This window comes from Solanum lycopersicum, chromosome 6 (genome assembly GCF_036512215.1).
Source record: "Solanum lycopersicum chromosome 6, SLM_r2.1".
NCBI classification, from domain to species: Eukaryota; Viridiplantae; Streptophyta; class Magnoliopsida; order Solanales; family Solanaceae; genus Solanum; species Solanum lycopersicum.
The window spans coordinates 43,031,110-43,047,233 of record NC_090805.1 but is presented as its reverse complement, the minus strand read 5'-3'; the positions used below and the strand labels follow the sequence as shown (position 1 = coordinate 43,047,233).

Below are 16,124 nucleotides of genomic sequence, written 5' to 3'. Positions count from 1 at the left end.
GACACAAACTGAATATTAAAGCCTTGACACTAGCGTTGATTTACGAAAAAATTTATCTTAAATTGGTAAATTTATCAACTATTCACAATTGGTAATAGTTACTATTCAACAAAACATTCATATGTCATATTACCAACTAATAATAATATGTTGGTAAATTTTACCAATGGATATATTACCAACTATTTTAATGATGTTTGTGATTTACTAACTACAATCTTTATTTATTGAAAAAATTTCCAACTAATTGGGTATTGATTAGCAAATTTAGCAACAAAATACATTTCGTTACTACTTTACCGACACATTTATATTTGGTTGGTAAATTTAGCAACACAATCTTGCCGTTAGTAAATGTTTGGTTAGTAATTCATTGATAATATGTTAATAAATTATATAAATAATTTTTTGTCATATTTAATAACCGATATATACTTCGTTAGTAATATTACAACAAAAGATGTACGTTAGTAATATTTTAGTTGGTACTCCATTGATAGAGTGTTGCTAAATTTGGTGTCATTTTTTCCCTCCGTATTTACCAACTAAGATTTTGATTTAACCTTGTTAAGTTTTATAATATAATTCAGCTAGAAATATGTTGATAATTTATTAGTAGAATACTAACAAACTTAATTAGTTATGAAACCAAACGGAAAACAATTTATAACGACATCTAAATCAGGATTTCAAAAAACGAAGCGCAAAAACCCATGAGCCTTACAAGGCGCATAAACTTTTAATCTTGTAAGGCTCAACATGCGATTTATTTTTCCAAAAGAAATTCATATTATTTCATTTTAATATAAACATCAACAAAATAATATTCATTTAAGTCTTATATCTAATAATAAAAATATTTATTTTGATAATTTAAATAAATTTTAAAATAATTTTTTTTCCTAGAGTTTAAATCTCATATCTAATAATAAAATATTCACATATATGGAATGATTGTCCTTTTATTTTGGTGGTAAGTTTTCGTATGAGCAATCTGCCAAAATATTATTATTAAATTAGGGTAGGTATTATTAACTTATCATATATCCGCCAAAATATATGGAATAATTTTTTTTTATAATTTATTAAATTATTAAAATGAATATTTTATTATTAGGTATAAGACTTAAATAAATATATTGGTGTTTATATTAGAAGGAGACAAAAAAAAAAAAAGAATAACTAATCGTTGCCCAAGAAAATAAAATAATTTTTTTAAATTTAAATAATTGCCGGCAAGGCGCTGACATAAATTTAAATAATTGCCGGTAAGGCACTGACAGGCTTGCACCTTGTAAAGTTCACTGCGATTGAGTCTTACAAGGCTATAAGTTGTTGCGTGTTATAAGGCTCATGGATTTCAGTACCTCATTTTTAAAATTCTAATTTATACGTTGTTACAAATTATTGCACTTTTAGTTTCATAACTAATTGAATTGCATTTTTAAGATTTTTTAAAAAAATTATTTTCCTTTTATTTCCGGACTCGATCCTAGGCAACATTGTTGGTTGATGGGGTAGGGAATGAGATAAGATGCAACTATTGTTGTATAGTTCTGTCAACAAAAGTTTTGATACATATATAGATGAAAACTTACTCACCTAACTGTAAAGTTGGCACCTTAACCATGGCACCCGCATAGTTGGCCGCGGTTGCCATGGCCAAGCTCAGAGAGGACCTATCCTATAAGATAAGGGTATATGTGCATCCGTTAACTCTAATAGAGATTATGTATATATTTATCTTGAAAAATGAAATAATTTAGAATATAATCAACTATGGATCATGAAAAGTATTGATGTGTTATTAAATCTCTCGTACAAGTTATAGGAACCACCCATGAGTTCCATTTATTATAAATTTATGTAATATGACATATTCAAAAATTTTAAATTCTACGTTCGCCTCTAATTAAGTTGTTGTGTCATTGCATATTTTTGGATAAAATTTCCCTTGCACTCTTTCGTTCCATGTTGCTGCTGTTATCATGTATGAAACAAATTTAATCAAGACATGTTTAGTAGCAATAATTAGTTCAAAAAGTTCCAATTTCCTCCATATATATTTCCTCAACGGAATCAATTTCCTCATTTATAAGAATCTTTTCTTTCTTAGAGAACATATTCTAATTTTTAAATTTTTTTAGTCCACCAAACATAAAAACATTTTCTAAAGAAAGAAGTTATGAATTCGTTTAAGACAAATATATTTAATATAATTTCTTTTTAACCCTCCCCTTCCTTAAAGCTCTTAGCCTTTTCACCTTCTTGACAACATGAATTCACATTCTTAAAATCAAAGTTGAAATTACTTATTATTATCTGACTAGTCTAGTCAAATACGAAAAAAATTATTTATTAAAAAAAAATTATTTTAATATATATTGATAATAAATATCTCAAAAATCTCATAAACTCATGAATATTGACTAAGAGATGAATACGCGATCGAACTATTCTTGACGAGTAAATACTTTAAGTTCTTTTAATCTTTGTAACCTATACTTTAATAAGGTATAAGTTCTTAAATTTGCCGACTTATTTCATTGAACATTCGAATTACTGTTTATTTCAATAGAATATTTTAAGTTCCTATCAGACATTATAAATTCAAAATTTGAAAATATTTCCCTTCTTGTTCGCAAGTGCTTATTTTATTTCAACTGGAGAAAAGAAAAGAAATATATAACATTGATATAATTTGTTAATAATAATTTACCACCTCATGGGGTAATCTTTGTTTTAAATGTGGCAAATAATATATATACGCAATTCAACAATAACTCAAAAGTATTCTCTATCTCATTAAGACATTAATTAATACTCCATATGGATTAAGACAAATAAACAAATCAAAATGACTTGGTCAATGCTAATATTAAGAAAACTAACATTTCTTTTCTTTTATAAATCTTTTGTCTCAAATAAAAAAATAATAATAATAATCTCTTCCATACAATATACAAAATTTTCATTTTTTCCCCTAATAATTAAATAGGCAAATAATATTGTAAGTTTAGTCCTAGTTACAGAAATAAAAAAATTATGAATTGAATTTAAGTTTTGAGTAGGCGGAATCATTCTGTTTTGGTTCTTCTCCTTCGATGATGCAGGAATTATTTTTTATTAAAGAATTCTTTAATTATAAATATTTCAAAAAGAGAAAAAAAAACACATAATTTTTTAAGTTTTTAAAGTCAATATTGAAATTTGTATATAGCTTAGTGCAGAAGAAAATCTAATTCCCAGAGAAATTATCCTTGAAAGAACCAACAATATATACACGAAGTTTCATTAATTCAAAGCGAGAATTTTCAAATTTCAATTTTATTTAAATATCAATTGTCAATAAGCCTAGCTAGACAGTCGACCAATTTGTTAACCCAACTTGTCATTTTCATAGTGGTCGAAGGAATATTTTAAATATCTTCTTTTCTTAAAATAATTTTTGTGTTTGAATTGTTTCAGAAGAAAAAAGTTATTTGAAAGAAGAGTGGAGAGATAGTGACCTAAAGGGTTCAAGTTTTGAATATAAATTTTTTCTTGTAATGATCAAACCTTATGCAACGTGAATCTCGAATAGTCGGATTCCCATGTACTGAATAGAGAAGAGAGCACTTAGAAAAAAAAGAACTAAAAGTTATTTTTCAAAAGCAACGCTAGTTTGCTTTTTCCTTTTTCCTTTTTAATCAACTTTGGATCACTTTTATTGAGTATTAGTAAAATTATTTGTGTTTTGCGCGGAAATTTAATATCACAGAATTTATAAAAATAATACTTAAATCTATCTGTCATTAAAATTAAAACACTATATTATCTTACATACAAGATTACTAGTAACAAACATTAATAATGTAAAAAAAAAATGAAAATCATTAAATCTTATCATTTATCCTTAATAATATAAGTATAAATTAATGATATAAAAGTACATAGCAAGATCTGTAATATAAGCACTGGTGTCAGTGAGTCACTCAGCCAGGAGCAAAGTACATAAATATTTAATTGTGAAGAAGAATAAGAAGATGTTTAAAATTTTCTTTGTTTTAAAATGAGAGGAAATCCCTTTATTTATAGACGTTGAAAATGTTACAACTATTTGAAGAAGTTGAAGAAGAAGAAGATGAGGTTCAAAATTTTCGTTGTTTTAAAATGAAAGGAAATCCCTCTATTTATATAAAACAAAGGGTAATGTGTACAAATGTTTATTGTGACTTATGGGAAAGGTTACAAGTATTTGGAAAAGTTGTAACCCTTCAAAATAATCACAACCTTTCATAAAAGTCGTATTTTTTCATTAAAGTCCCAATGTTTTTATAAAAATCACAACTCTTTATTAAAGTCGCAACTTTTCATGATAGGGGAAGACTAGATTTGAAAATTCATAAATTCAAAGGGAATTCTAGTTTATGGTAGCATTATATATATATATATATATATATATATATATATATAACTATACGGTTAAGTTTGTGGGTTGACTTCAAGTTTATATAATTAGCCACATTTATATGTATAATTCGCCTGAATATACAAATACATATGTATAATATATAACTATCTAATAAATATACATATACAATTCAAATCTCTCCCACTCTCTGCCCTCTCTCGCTCCCCTCTCTCCGTCCTCTCCCAATCTCGCTCGTTTCTCTCCCCTCTCTCCCAATCTCACTTGCAATATATATATAAGTACACGTGAATGATATACAATCATCTAACCAATACACATATATCATTCACCTCTCTGCCACTTTTCGCTCTTTCTCTCCTCTCTCCTCTCTCTCCCAATCTCGTTCGTGTCTCTCCTCCTTATAACATGTAGCTATAAGTCATAATTATCAAATTATAATTATGAAAAGTGATTAAAATATTTTTTTAATGAAAATTTCCAAAAACATCTCTCAGTTAATTTGGTTTTCAGATCAAATACGATTGTTTTGCTTAGTTATCACCTTCTATTATTAATTGTTAATTAATTATATATAGACTACTCATATGTCACATGTGTATTAAATGGCCTCTCAGAAAATATCAATCAATCAAAGTTAGATAAGGATTCTTTATACGCAGAATAAAAAACTCGCCCGTGTGTGATGATGATTTTAATATTTTATACATCATTATTTATTGTAAATATATTTTTATCAAGTTAGTCATTCAAAGACTATTTATAAGCCAGTCTCCTCAAAACGTGGATTCAAAATTTTCAAATAAAATAGGTTACTTGTTGTAATAGTTAAAGATGATTGGATAATGAATATTTTCATTAAGATGATGTTTCTCCAGTAAACCTTTTGAAAAATTAATGTATTTTAAAATCTTTTCTCCATACCAAAATATATCGATAAACAAATTGAATTTTTACACTATATTAAAAATATTATTAGCGATAATTAATTTTTAATTGTTATTAAATATGTATTTTTAGCGACAATTATCACTCTATATCACTAAGATCTTAAGTGATATTGATTCTAATGACACTTAATTAATATCGATAAAAACTTAACACTTTTTATTAATATCAATATTTATTATCGCTAAAAATTATTTTTGTTGAAGTATCAAAATCTAACCATTAAAGTCTGTTTTACTTTGAACTAATAATAATATATATAAGTCATCAAATTACCAATTTATACCAAGAAAGATTATTGTCTACCCAAAACGCTAGTCCCAGATTATAGTAAGAATTTACGTATCAAGACAGTGAACTTTTCAATTTCTGAAAACCAAAACAATTGCCCTTTGGTTGCAACAAAAGGTATAAAGTAATGAATATTGCCAAAAAAAATCATGTCTCAAAAAATCAACCCAAACAAAATAATTGAGTTTGTCTCAATTGATGCGACACATTTTATTTTTCGAGAGTTAAACATAAAATATATAAAGCATATATTGGGGCGGTCGGAGTACTATTTTTCTAATGACTATTCTTGTTTTGTGGTCTTATTTCTTTTTCATTACAAATTACAACCATGTGTAAACCTTTAAGACGCATATGGATTTTTATTGAAAGTTAAACTAAACAATTAACTCCTAGCTAGCTCCCTCACACATTTTATTATTATAAATAGAAGGGGGTTGAAATTTCATTTCATTTCCATAATACAAACTAAACTAAAATCTCAAGCAATATGAAAATTTCTTTGTTTTCCTTTCTTTTACTACTTCTTGTTCTCTCATCATCTTCATTGTCAGCATTAGCTGATAATCATGAAGTATTCATCCAATGCTTATCTCATAATAACCAAACATATTACACACCAAATAACTCATCTTTTTCATCAATCCTTCAATTCTCCATACAAAATCTAAGGTTCAATACATCCGAAACTCCTAAACCTCTCGTGATTGTCACCCCAGTGAGTGAATCTGAGGTCCAACGAGTCATTCTTTGTGCTAAGAAAATTGGGATGCATGTTAGGGTTCGTAGTGCAGGACATGATTATGAAGGCCTTTCTTATGTATCTGAGGTTCCATTTGTTATAGTTGACCTTATCAACCTTAGAACAATCAATGTTGATGTCAATGATAAGAGTGCATGGGTTGAAGCTGGATCAACTATTGGTGAACTCTATTATAGAATCGCGGAGAAAAGTAAAACCCTAGGGTTTCCAGCTGGTGTTTGTCCAACGGTTGGTGTTGGTGGACATTTTAGCGGAGGTGGTTATGGTACTATGATGAGAAAATATGGCCTATCAGCTGATAACATTGTAGATGCACGATTGGTTGACGCGAATGGGATGATTCTTGATTGGGTTTCCATGGGGGAAGATTTATTTTGGGCAATTAGAGGAGGTGGTGGTAATACTTTTGGACTTGTCCTTGCATGGAAAGTCAAATTGCTAGATGTTCCTGAGAAAGTTACAGTTTTCACACTTGACAAGACATTGGAACAAAATCTCACTAAGCTTATTCATAAGTGGCAAAATGTTGCTCCAAGATTCCATAAAGATTTGTTCATTAGGGTCATAATTCGTAGAGTGGACTCAAGTGATCAAGGTGGTAACAACAAACAAACAATTGTAGCTTCATTCAACTCCTTATTCTTTGGTGGAATCGATCGATTACTTCCCATCATGCAAGAAAATTTCCCTGAATTAGGGTTGAGAAGAGAAGATTGCATTGAGATGAGCTGGATTCAGTCTATAATGTACTTTGCAGGATTCCCAACAGATGGGCCTCTTGATGTCTTGCTAAGTAGGATTCAACCCACAACGCGTTACTTCAAGGCAAAATCAGATTACGTGTATCAGCCAATACAAGAGGAAGGTCTTGAAGGAATATGGAGATTCTTCTTTGAAGATGAAGCTAAATCATCTTATATGATCTTGACTCCTTATGGTGGGAGGATGGATGAGATTTCACCATCCGCTATACCGTTCCCCCATAGAGCTGGAAATTTATACAAAATTCAACATTTGGTGTATTGGGATGAAAAAGGGGAAGAAGTAGCTAATAGGCATATAAGTTGGATAAGAAGGCTTTATTCTTACATGGCTCCTTTTGTTTCTAAGTTTCCAAGAGCTTCTTATATCAACTATAGGGATCTTGATATTGGAATGAACAACAAAAAGGGATATACAAGTTATATGCAAGCTAAGGTTTGGGGGATAAAGTATTTCAAGAATAATTTTGATAGATTGGTTCATGTGAAGACTAAGGTGGATCCTTCAAGCTTCTTTTGGAATGAACAAAGCATTCCTTCAATTACTTCATAGAAGAAGAACAAAGGTGTTTGAAGTCATCTTGTGTAGTAATAATATGAAATTTGCTTGTTCTTTGAAATTATTGTACGTATTATATTGGTTGATAATAATTGTTGTTTAATTTAAATAATTGTTTTATTTCTTACATATTTGATTTTGATGTTTTTGTCAATATTAAGTTATTAGTATCAACTTGTTGCTTATTAGAACATTCGCGCCATTTATATTATAGTTTTGAAAAAGTCTTTTAATATTTTGAATTGATTTGTGTATACATTAGGATGACTAAGAGGACAAGTATTAATTTGCTGAATAGTTATATAACCTTCTAGTAAGTTAACTTATCATCATTGATAGTATATCTTAATTACCAAAGATTTATACGAAGTCTTACTGGAAAATTATCTAAGCCATAATCTAGTACAAGTTACTATTAAGTATGGAATTTTTTTATCTCTAAATTGGACACATTCCTTATATGTGATGTACAGTGAACTAACTCTTAAACCTTTTTAAGAAAATATTGTTGCTTGTATGGAGGACACCTAAAGTCCTTATATTTAAATGTCAAAATTGCCCCAATTTTTTATTGTTACCCTAGTAACCATGTTGAAACCATGACTTTTCTTTTATAAAATATAAAAATGTTAGTTTTCTTAATATTAATTAGCATTGACCACGTCATTTTGATTAGTTTATTAATCTTCATCCATATGGAGTATTAGTTAATAACATAGTCATTGTCAAGCTAAGTAAAGATGTAGATAAAGAATTAACTTATTAAGTGTCTCATGTGGAACTTAATTAGATAAAAGAATACCTTTTTTAAAAGTTATTGTCGATATATATTTAAAACAAAGATTACCCCATGAGCTGGATAATTATTTTAAACTAATTTTATCAATGTTTTTATATTTCTCTTTTTTTTTTTTCCAGTTAAAATGAAAGAGCAGACCACGAGGCTTCTGATTGAGTTTACGTTTGTACTGGAAGTGTGAGAAAATTGCATTATCCATAAATTTATTATAATTAATTATTTTAAAAAGTTATATATATATATATATATATATATATATTTTGCATGCTAGTCTCCTTAAAATGTGGATTCAAAATCTTAAAACAAAATACGTTACTTTTGTTATGATACGTAAAGATAATTAGATAATAAAAATTTTCATGAAGATAATATTTCTGCAATAGATACCAAAATATAAATAGCACCGGACAAATCGGTTTTCACAATCTACTCATTATAGACTATAGTCTATGTTTTTTAAAAGTAATTAATATATATGAGTTTCAAATTTTTCTAAGATTTTTTTTTTTATTACGATTCTGTCTTCAAAAACATTCACCTCATCGATTCTCCCCTCGTTCTAACTTATTAAGTTACCAGTTTATAACAAGAAATATTAATGTCTATATACCCAATAGTGCCCAGATTTCCAGTCCAATCATTTCTCAAAAAGTCAACGCTGCTATATATTTTTAAAATCCATCGAGTTGACTCAAAGCACCATTGGTGGTCTTGAAATCTGAATGATTAGTTGACTTTTCTTCTTTTTGTGGTCTTATTTCATTTTTTTTATTATAGAAAGTCAAACTAAACAATTAACTCCTAGCTCCCTTACACATTTTAAAACTATAAATAGAAGGGGATTGCAATTTCATTTCCATAACACAAACTAAACAGTATGAAATTTTCTTGTTTTTCCTATGTTTTATTACTTCTTGTTCTTTCATCATCTTCATGGTCAGCATTAGCTGATAATCATCAAGAATTCATCCAATGCTTAACTCATAGTAACCAAACATATTCCTCCAGTATTTACACACCAAATAACTCTTCATTTTCATCAATCCGTCAATTTTCCATACAAAATCTAAGATTCAATACAATTAAAACTCCTAAACCTCTTGTGATTGTCACCCCAGTGAGTGAATCTGAGGTCCAACGAGTCATTCTTTGTGCTAGGAAAAATGGGATGCACGTTAGGGTTCGTAGTGCTGGACATGATTATGAAGGTCTTTCTTATGTCTCTGAGGTTCCATTTGTTATAGTTGACCTTATCAACCTTAGAACAATCAATGTTGATGTCAATGACAAGAGTGCATGGGTTGAAGCTGGATCAACTATTGGTGAACTCTATTATAGAATCGCGGAGAAAAGCAAAACCCTAGGGTTTCCGGCTGGTGTTTGTCCAACGGTTGGTGTTGGTGGACATTTTAGTGGAGGTGGTTATGGTACTATGATGAGAAAATATGGCCTAGCAGCTGATAACATTGTAGATGCACGATTGGTTGATGCAAATGGAAGGATTCTTGATAGGGCTTCCATGGGAGAAGATCTATTTTGGGCCATTAGAGGAGGTGGTGGTAATACTTTTGGACTTGTCCTTTCATGGAAGATCAAATTAGTAGATATTCCGAAGGAAGTAACAGTTTTTTCACTTCACAAGACATTGGAACAAAATGCAACTAAGCTTGTTCATAAGTGGCAAAATGTGGCTTCAAGATTCCATAAAGATCTGTTCATTAGGATCATAATCAATAGATTGAAGTCAAGTGATCAAGGTGGTAACAATAAACTTACAATTTCAGCTTCATTCAACTCCTTATTCATTGGTGGAATCGATCGATTACTTCCCATCATGCAAGAAAATTTCCCTGAATTAGGGTTGAGAAAAGAAGATTGCATTGAGATGAGCTGGATTCGATCTATAATGTACTTTGCAGGGTTCCCAATACATGGATCTCTTGATGTCTTGCTAAGCAGGGTTCAACCCAAAACGCGTTACTTCAAGGCAAAACCAGATTACGTATATCAGCCAATTCCAGAGGGAGGTCTTGAAGGAATATGGAGATTCTTCTTTGAAGATGAAGCTAAATCATCTTATGTGATCTTGACTCCTTATGGTGGGAGAATGGATGAGATTTCACCATCCGCTATACCGTTCCCCCATAGAGCTGGAAATTTATACAAAATCCAACATTTGGTGTATTGGGATGAAGAAGGGGAAGAAGTAGCTGAGAGGCATATAAGTTGGATAAGAAGGCTTTATTCTTACATGGCTCCCTTTGTTTCTAAGTTTCCAAGAGCTGCTTATATCAACTATAGGGATATTGATATTGGAATGAACAACAAGAAGGGATATACAAGCTATATGCAAGCTAAGGTTTGGGGGATTAAGTATTTCAAGAATAATTTTGATGGATTGGTTCATGTGAAGACTAAGGTGGATCCTACAAACTTCTTTTGGAATGAGCAAAGCATTCCTTCACTTACTAGGGATAAAAAGAACAAAGGTGAACAATGAAGTTATGGTTGAACAAAAGATCATTACTAAAAAGTCAAGGCACTTGGTAAGACTTGTGTAGTGATTCTTTTTAGTTTAATTTGCTTGCTCTTTAAAATTATCGTATCATTGGTTGATAATTAAAGGTTGTTTAATTTAATTTATTGTTATGGATTTATTTCTTACATATTTGATTTTTATTTTTCTCAATATTAAATCATTTCTAGCAAATTGTTGAAACACCACGATTGGGACTTGGGAGTGTTTCTATTTTTCTTTTCAGAACATTCACCCCATTATAATCCATTATATAGTCCATTATTCACCCCATCTTAATTAGTTCAGGTATACTTTAAGCGAGGTTGTGCATTGACCTTATAAATAGCTTTAGTTTGGACTATACTTATGAAGAGTAATTATATATTTCCTAATTATAATACAAAACTTTAATTTTAGAGAGGATAAAGGTGAGCCAAATTGAGAGTTAAAAAATAAAGAGGTGGGGTGAGATCGAGAGAGACGCATCTCAATTAAAATTTAGACACATATATACATTCTCCTGATCTCTCTCTCATTCTCGCACGCAGATACACATCAATTTTGAAAGTGAAACACACACGCACGCATACGCACACACGCACACACACGGTATCATCTCTCTCTCTATATATATATATACATATATATACTTACATGGTATCATCCCCGAATAAATACTCACGTACAAATTTTAAAACATGATACAATATTTGGATATGATTGTATCATCTCTAAAATAAACACACACATATATTTTTTTTTATGATAAACAATTGTATCAGTTTTCATTTTAATTCAACCTGATAGTAGTTATATCAATTTTTTTTCTAGTACACAAATACCCTTTTTTCTGATACATAAATATAATTGACTGTATCAGTATGTATCAAAACAAAAATGATATAGTTGGATAATAAATGTACTATGATACACATATACAATTTTTTCATGACACGTAAATGATATATACAATTGATTGCATCGATCTAAAAAGAAGAGAAGATTCAAAAGTGAACTAATACATGTTTTTAGTCTAATGATGCAAACATTGAACAACAATTAAGACAAATTTGAGTTCACTGTCACCTTTAGTTTCTTATTTTCTTCGTCTCTCTTCTGCGAGTATTTTTTTTTGGATTAAAAATTTTAAAACTGATGAATGCATTGCACATTATCGTCAGGCGTCAGGTCAGAGGCGTATTGATGATTTTGAGATGATGGGTGCATTATTGTAAAAAGATTGATTTAGGATATAAATTTGATTGGTACGATATTTATGTTTTTACCATCCAAAACCGTTAAAATTTTGAAACAATTAACATGCCAAAAGTGCTCGAATTCCACTTAGAGAAGTGTCATCTTATAAAATTCAAATTTCTAACCTCGTAGAGAGAGGTGCACTCAGTCATAATCGCATTATGTGATACTCAGAGTGTAGGTTTACACATCTATATTTCAATTTTATTAAAAAAGATAAAATACTACTATATATGATCTCGGAAGGGAATCAGGCCACTGACCCGCTTAGATACGCCTCTTTCATCAGCACCAGAAATTATGTACATAATATAAATCAACTACTACAAGAAAAGAGTGAATTATCGATACTAGAAATTAGTATGAAAATTTGCAAAAAAAAAAAGTTTTCTATGGATTTTCATACTAATCCCCAGAAAAATCTTTCCTTGTCTAATTCATAATTTTTTTGTAGTGAACTACCAAAGATATCTCCAATTTAAATTAATAGTTCGAAGGATTTACAGAAATAAAATCAGCTTTATTATTTCCGTATTAATTTATTTGTTTTTTTTAATTTGTTAACATTTTAATATATTTATTTTTGTTGAGTTCTGGACAATTTGTATATTTTCCTTAATAGGCGTAAGTTCCTTATAATTGGAGATCTAATAGAAATAACAATTGGCCCTCTGTAATTAATTACGCTGAATTACCATGTTAGCCGTACTTTAATCAATGTATCTAATTTTGTTTGTTCGTTCAGTATCTTAGTCATTAATCTGAACATTTTTTTTTAAAAAAAACAACGTACACATATTCAGAAAGTACTTAAAAATTAAATACTATATACTATAAACAAATAAAATTAAGTTACTTCATATTAGCATTGACCACGTCATGTTAAAGATGTGTGTCTGATGTGAAACTATTTCGATCAACATAATAATGATATATATATATATATATATATATATATATATATATATATATATATATATATATATATATATATATATATATCATTATTAGAAATCTCTCTATATATATTATTATTATTAGAAATCTCTATAATCTATATTATTTAGAACACTTCAAACAAAGAGCAGCCCATGAGGTGATTAATTATTTTTCGTAACTAATTTTTATCGATGTTGGTATTTCTTTTGTTTTTTCCAGTTACTATAAAAGAGCAGCCCATGAGGCGTCTGATTGAGTTTGTGTGTAAAATTTGTATTATCCGTATAATTAAATATAGGGAAAATTGTATATAATGGTAAATTAGTAAATTAAATTAATTGCTATAATCATCCTTTGATTTAATAATGTTCCGTAGCAAATTGTTTGTCAGTCACATCTCTCTCTCAAACTCTTGCTCGCTACTCTCCTCTCTCGCTCCATCTCTCACTCGTTTTCTCTCACTTTTATACAAACACAAATGTATAAAATTTGTTTCTATTTGTATAAAGCAGAGGAAATTATATAAATACATATATTTTTGTTCCCCTCTCCCAAATCTCGCTCACCACTCTCCCTAATCTCGCTCGCCACCCTCGCCTCTCTCGCTTATACAAACAGAAGCGAAATGTATAAATTGCGTTCTCGTTTGTGTAAAGCGAGAGAAAATTGTATATACACATGCAAATAAATATAATTTCGTCTTATACACTTATAATTATAAAATAAAAATACTCCCCTGCCCAGTTTCTTTTGGCTTTCTCTCTTTCTCGTTTTATACAAATTCAAATTTTATATAATTTCTCTCTTTCTCGTTTTATACAATTCAATTCAATTGTATATTCCCTACCCAAGTCTCTTTTGCCTTTCTCTCTTTCTCATTTTATACAAATTCAAATTATATATACAATTCGTTTTATATACTTCGTTTTTATACAATTCTGCCCAAGTGTTTTTCTCTTTCTCATTTTATACACTTCGTTTTATACAATTCACTTCAATTGTATATATATAGCGAATTATACATTTATATGTTTGCTATGAAGTAGAATCATGCAAACTTTGCTATAACATATAAATATGAACTTTCTGTTTGCTATGTGAAAGTTGCTCATAAATATATTATAGTATGATAGTTACTAATTTACGATGATATTATTAGTGAATAAGTAGTAACTAAGAGGCACAAATGATGAGACCTTTAGATTTATGATTATAGATATATCATCGTGCATTTAATTTGGATACAATTATATTCTTTTAATTTAATTTAAATTTGTCGTTAAAGTTCTTTTGAAAACAATGTTTTTACATACACGAGATAAAAGTAACATGTATGCAATATAAATTATACTCTTTCTTTAGATTTCACATGTAAAATTATATTAGATATGTTGTTATTATTGACTCTAATGGCCTAAATCACTAACATGTTTCAAAAGTTTTCTGAACAACATAAAAGGAACATAACATATTACTTTTAAGGATCGAAGGACCTACTGCTAGAGTCTGTGTGCCAAGGAGATGGCGAAAATTACTTTATTGGATGGAAAATGAGTGACCAAAACAATATATGATCGAACATGGTTAGGTCTCTTTCAATGTTACGTTGTTTATTCAATTAGATATTTGGTTAGTAATTACAAATTTGTATTCTACAATATGTTTTGCGTATATAACATATGAGTTTGATAATATTTAGCAAGTTTCAAAAGAATTATGTTGCCTTTTTATATATAAAAAAATAAAATCAATCTTGTGCCTTCATCAGCACTGATTTTTTTTTTTTTTAAAAAAAGAAAAGATATTATCTTCATGAAATAAAATAAATTTACCTTACCATGCATGCATCAAGTTTCTTTTTCATTTCTAATAATAATAATAATAATAATAATAATAATAATAATAATAATAATAATAATAATAATAAAATAATCTCTTCCATACGATATGCAACATTTTCATTATTTTTTTCCCCTATAATTAAGTAGGCAAAAATTGTAAGTTTAGTATGAGATACAAAAATACAAAAATTATGAATTAGCTATTTCCTTGAAGAATAATTTATTTATGAAAGTGAGTTTAGGAAAAATAAACTTCGTTTTCGATATTGACCTGTCGTATAAAAACAAAACTTACAAATGTCCCCAAAAAGAGAAGAAAAAAAAAATTGAAACCATATACCTTTTAAAGTCAAGATATTGAAATTTGCAAATAGCTCGGGGTAGAAAAAAATAATTATTATCAGAGAAATTGTCCAATGAAAGAACCAACAAATTGTAAACGAAGCTTCATAAATTCAAAGTGAGAATTTTCAATTTTCAATTTTGTTTAAATTTCAATTTTGTCAATATAAGCCAAGACCATTGACCAATTGATAAACCCAACTTGTCATCTTTATAGGGATCGAACAATTTTAAATATATCCTCTTTTTACAACAATTTTGCGTTTTATTTGTTTTAGAAAAAATAATCATTTGAAAGAACAGTGTGAAAAATAGCTAAACACATGTACATCCTTGTTGTAAATAATCTTTTATAAAATTTAAAGGTTGAATTCGAAAGTTTCAAAATAAAGTATGCTACTTGATTTAATAGCTAAAGACGTTCAAGTATTGTGAAAGTCTAAAAAATTATACTATTTTCCTCCCATTTTACGTGACACTTTTCGTATTTTGAGATTTAAATAAGTGTATCTTTGATCGTAATTTTTTCATATATTCTTTTAACATTTTGAACTATAAATTATTCTGACTTATAGTACTTTTTACGGAGTTTACAAATATATAAATTTTATTTCAAAAAAATTGAAAATTTCATACTCAAATGTCCGATAAAAATTAAACTATTTGACTCTCAAAAAATGAAAAAATATCACATA

The 16,124-nt window shown here is 28.8% G+C and overlaps 2 protein-coding genes across 2 annotated transcripts; both read left to right on the top strand.

The window, feature by feature from the left end:
- Positions 1-6,124: 6,124 nt before the first annotated feature.
- LOC101254601 (tetrahydroberberine oxidase-like) lies at positions 6,125-7,862 on the top strand. The gene has a single exon (XM_004242190.5). The coding sequence runs from the start codon at positions 6,141-6,143 to the stop codon at positions 7,725-7,727; it is 1,587 nt and encodes a 528-aa protein (XP_004242238.2). The 5' UTR covers positions 6,125-6,140; the 3' UTR covers positions 7,728-7,862.
- Positions 7,863-9,390: 1,528 nt separating this feature from the next.
- Positions 9,391-11,175, top strand: LOC138349162 (tetrahydroberberine oxidase-like). The gene has a single exon (XM_069299306.1). The coding sequence runs from the start codon at positions 9,410-9,412 to the stop codon at positions 11,030-11,032; it is 1,623 nt and encodes a 540-aa protein (XP_069155407.1). The 5' UTR covers positions 9,391-9,409; the 3' UTR covers positions 11,033-11,175.
- The last annotated feature ends 4,949 nt before the right edge of the window (positions 11,176-16,124 follow it).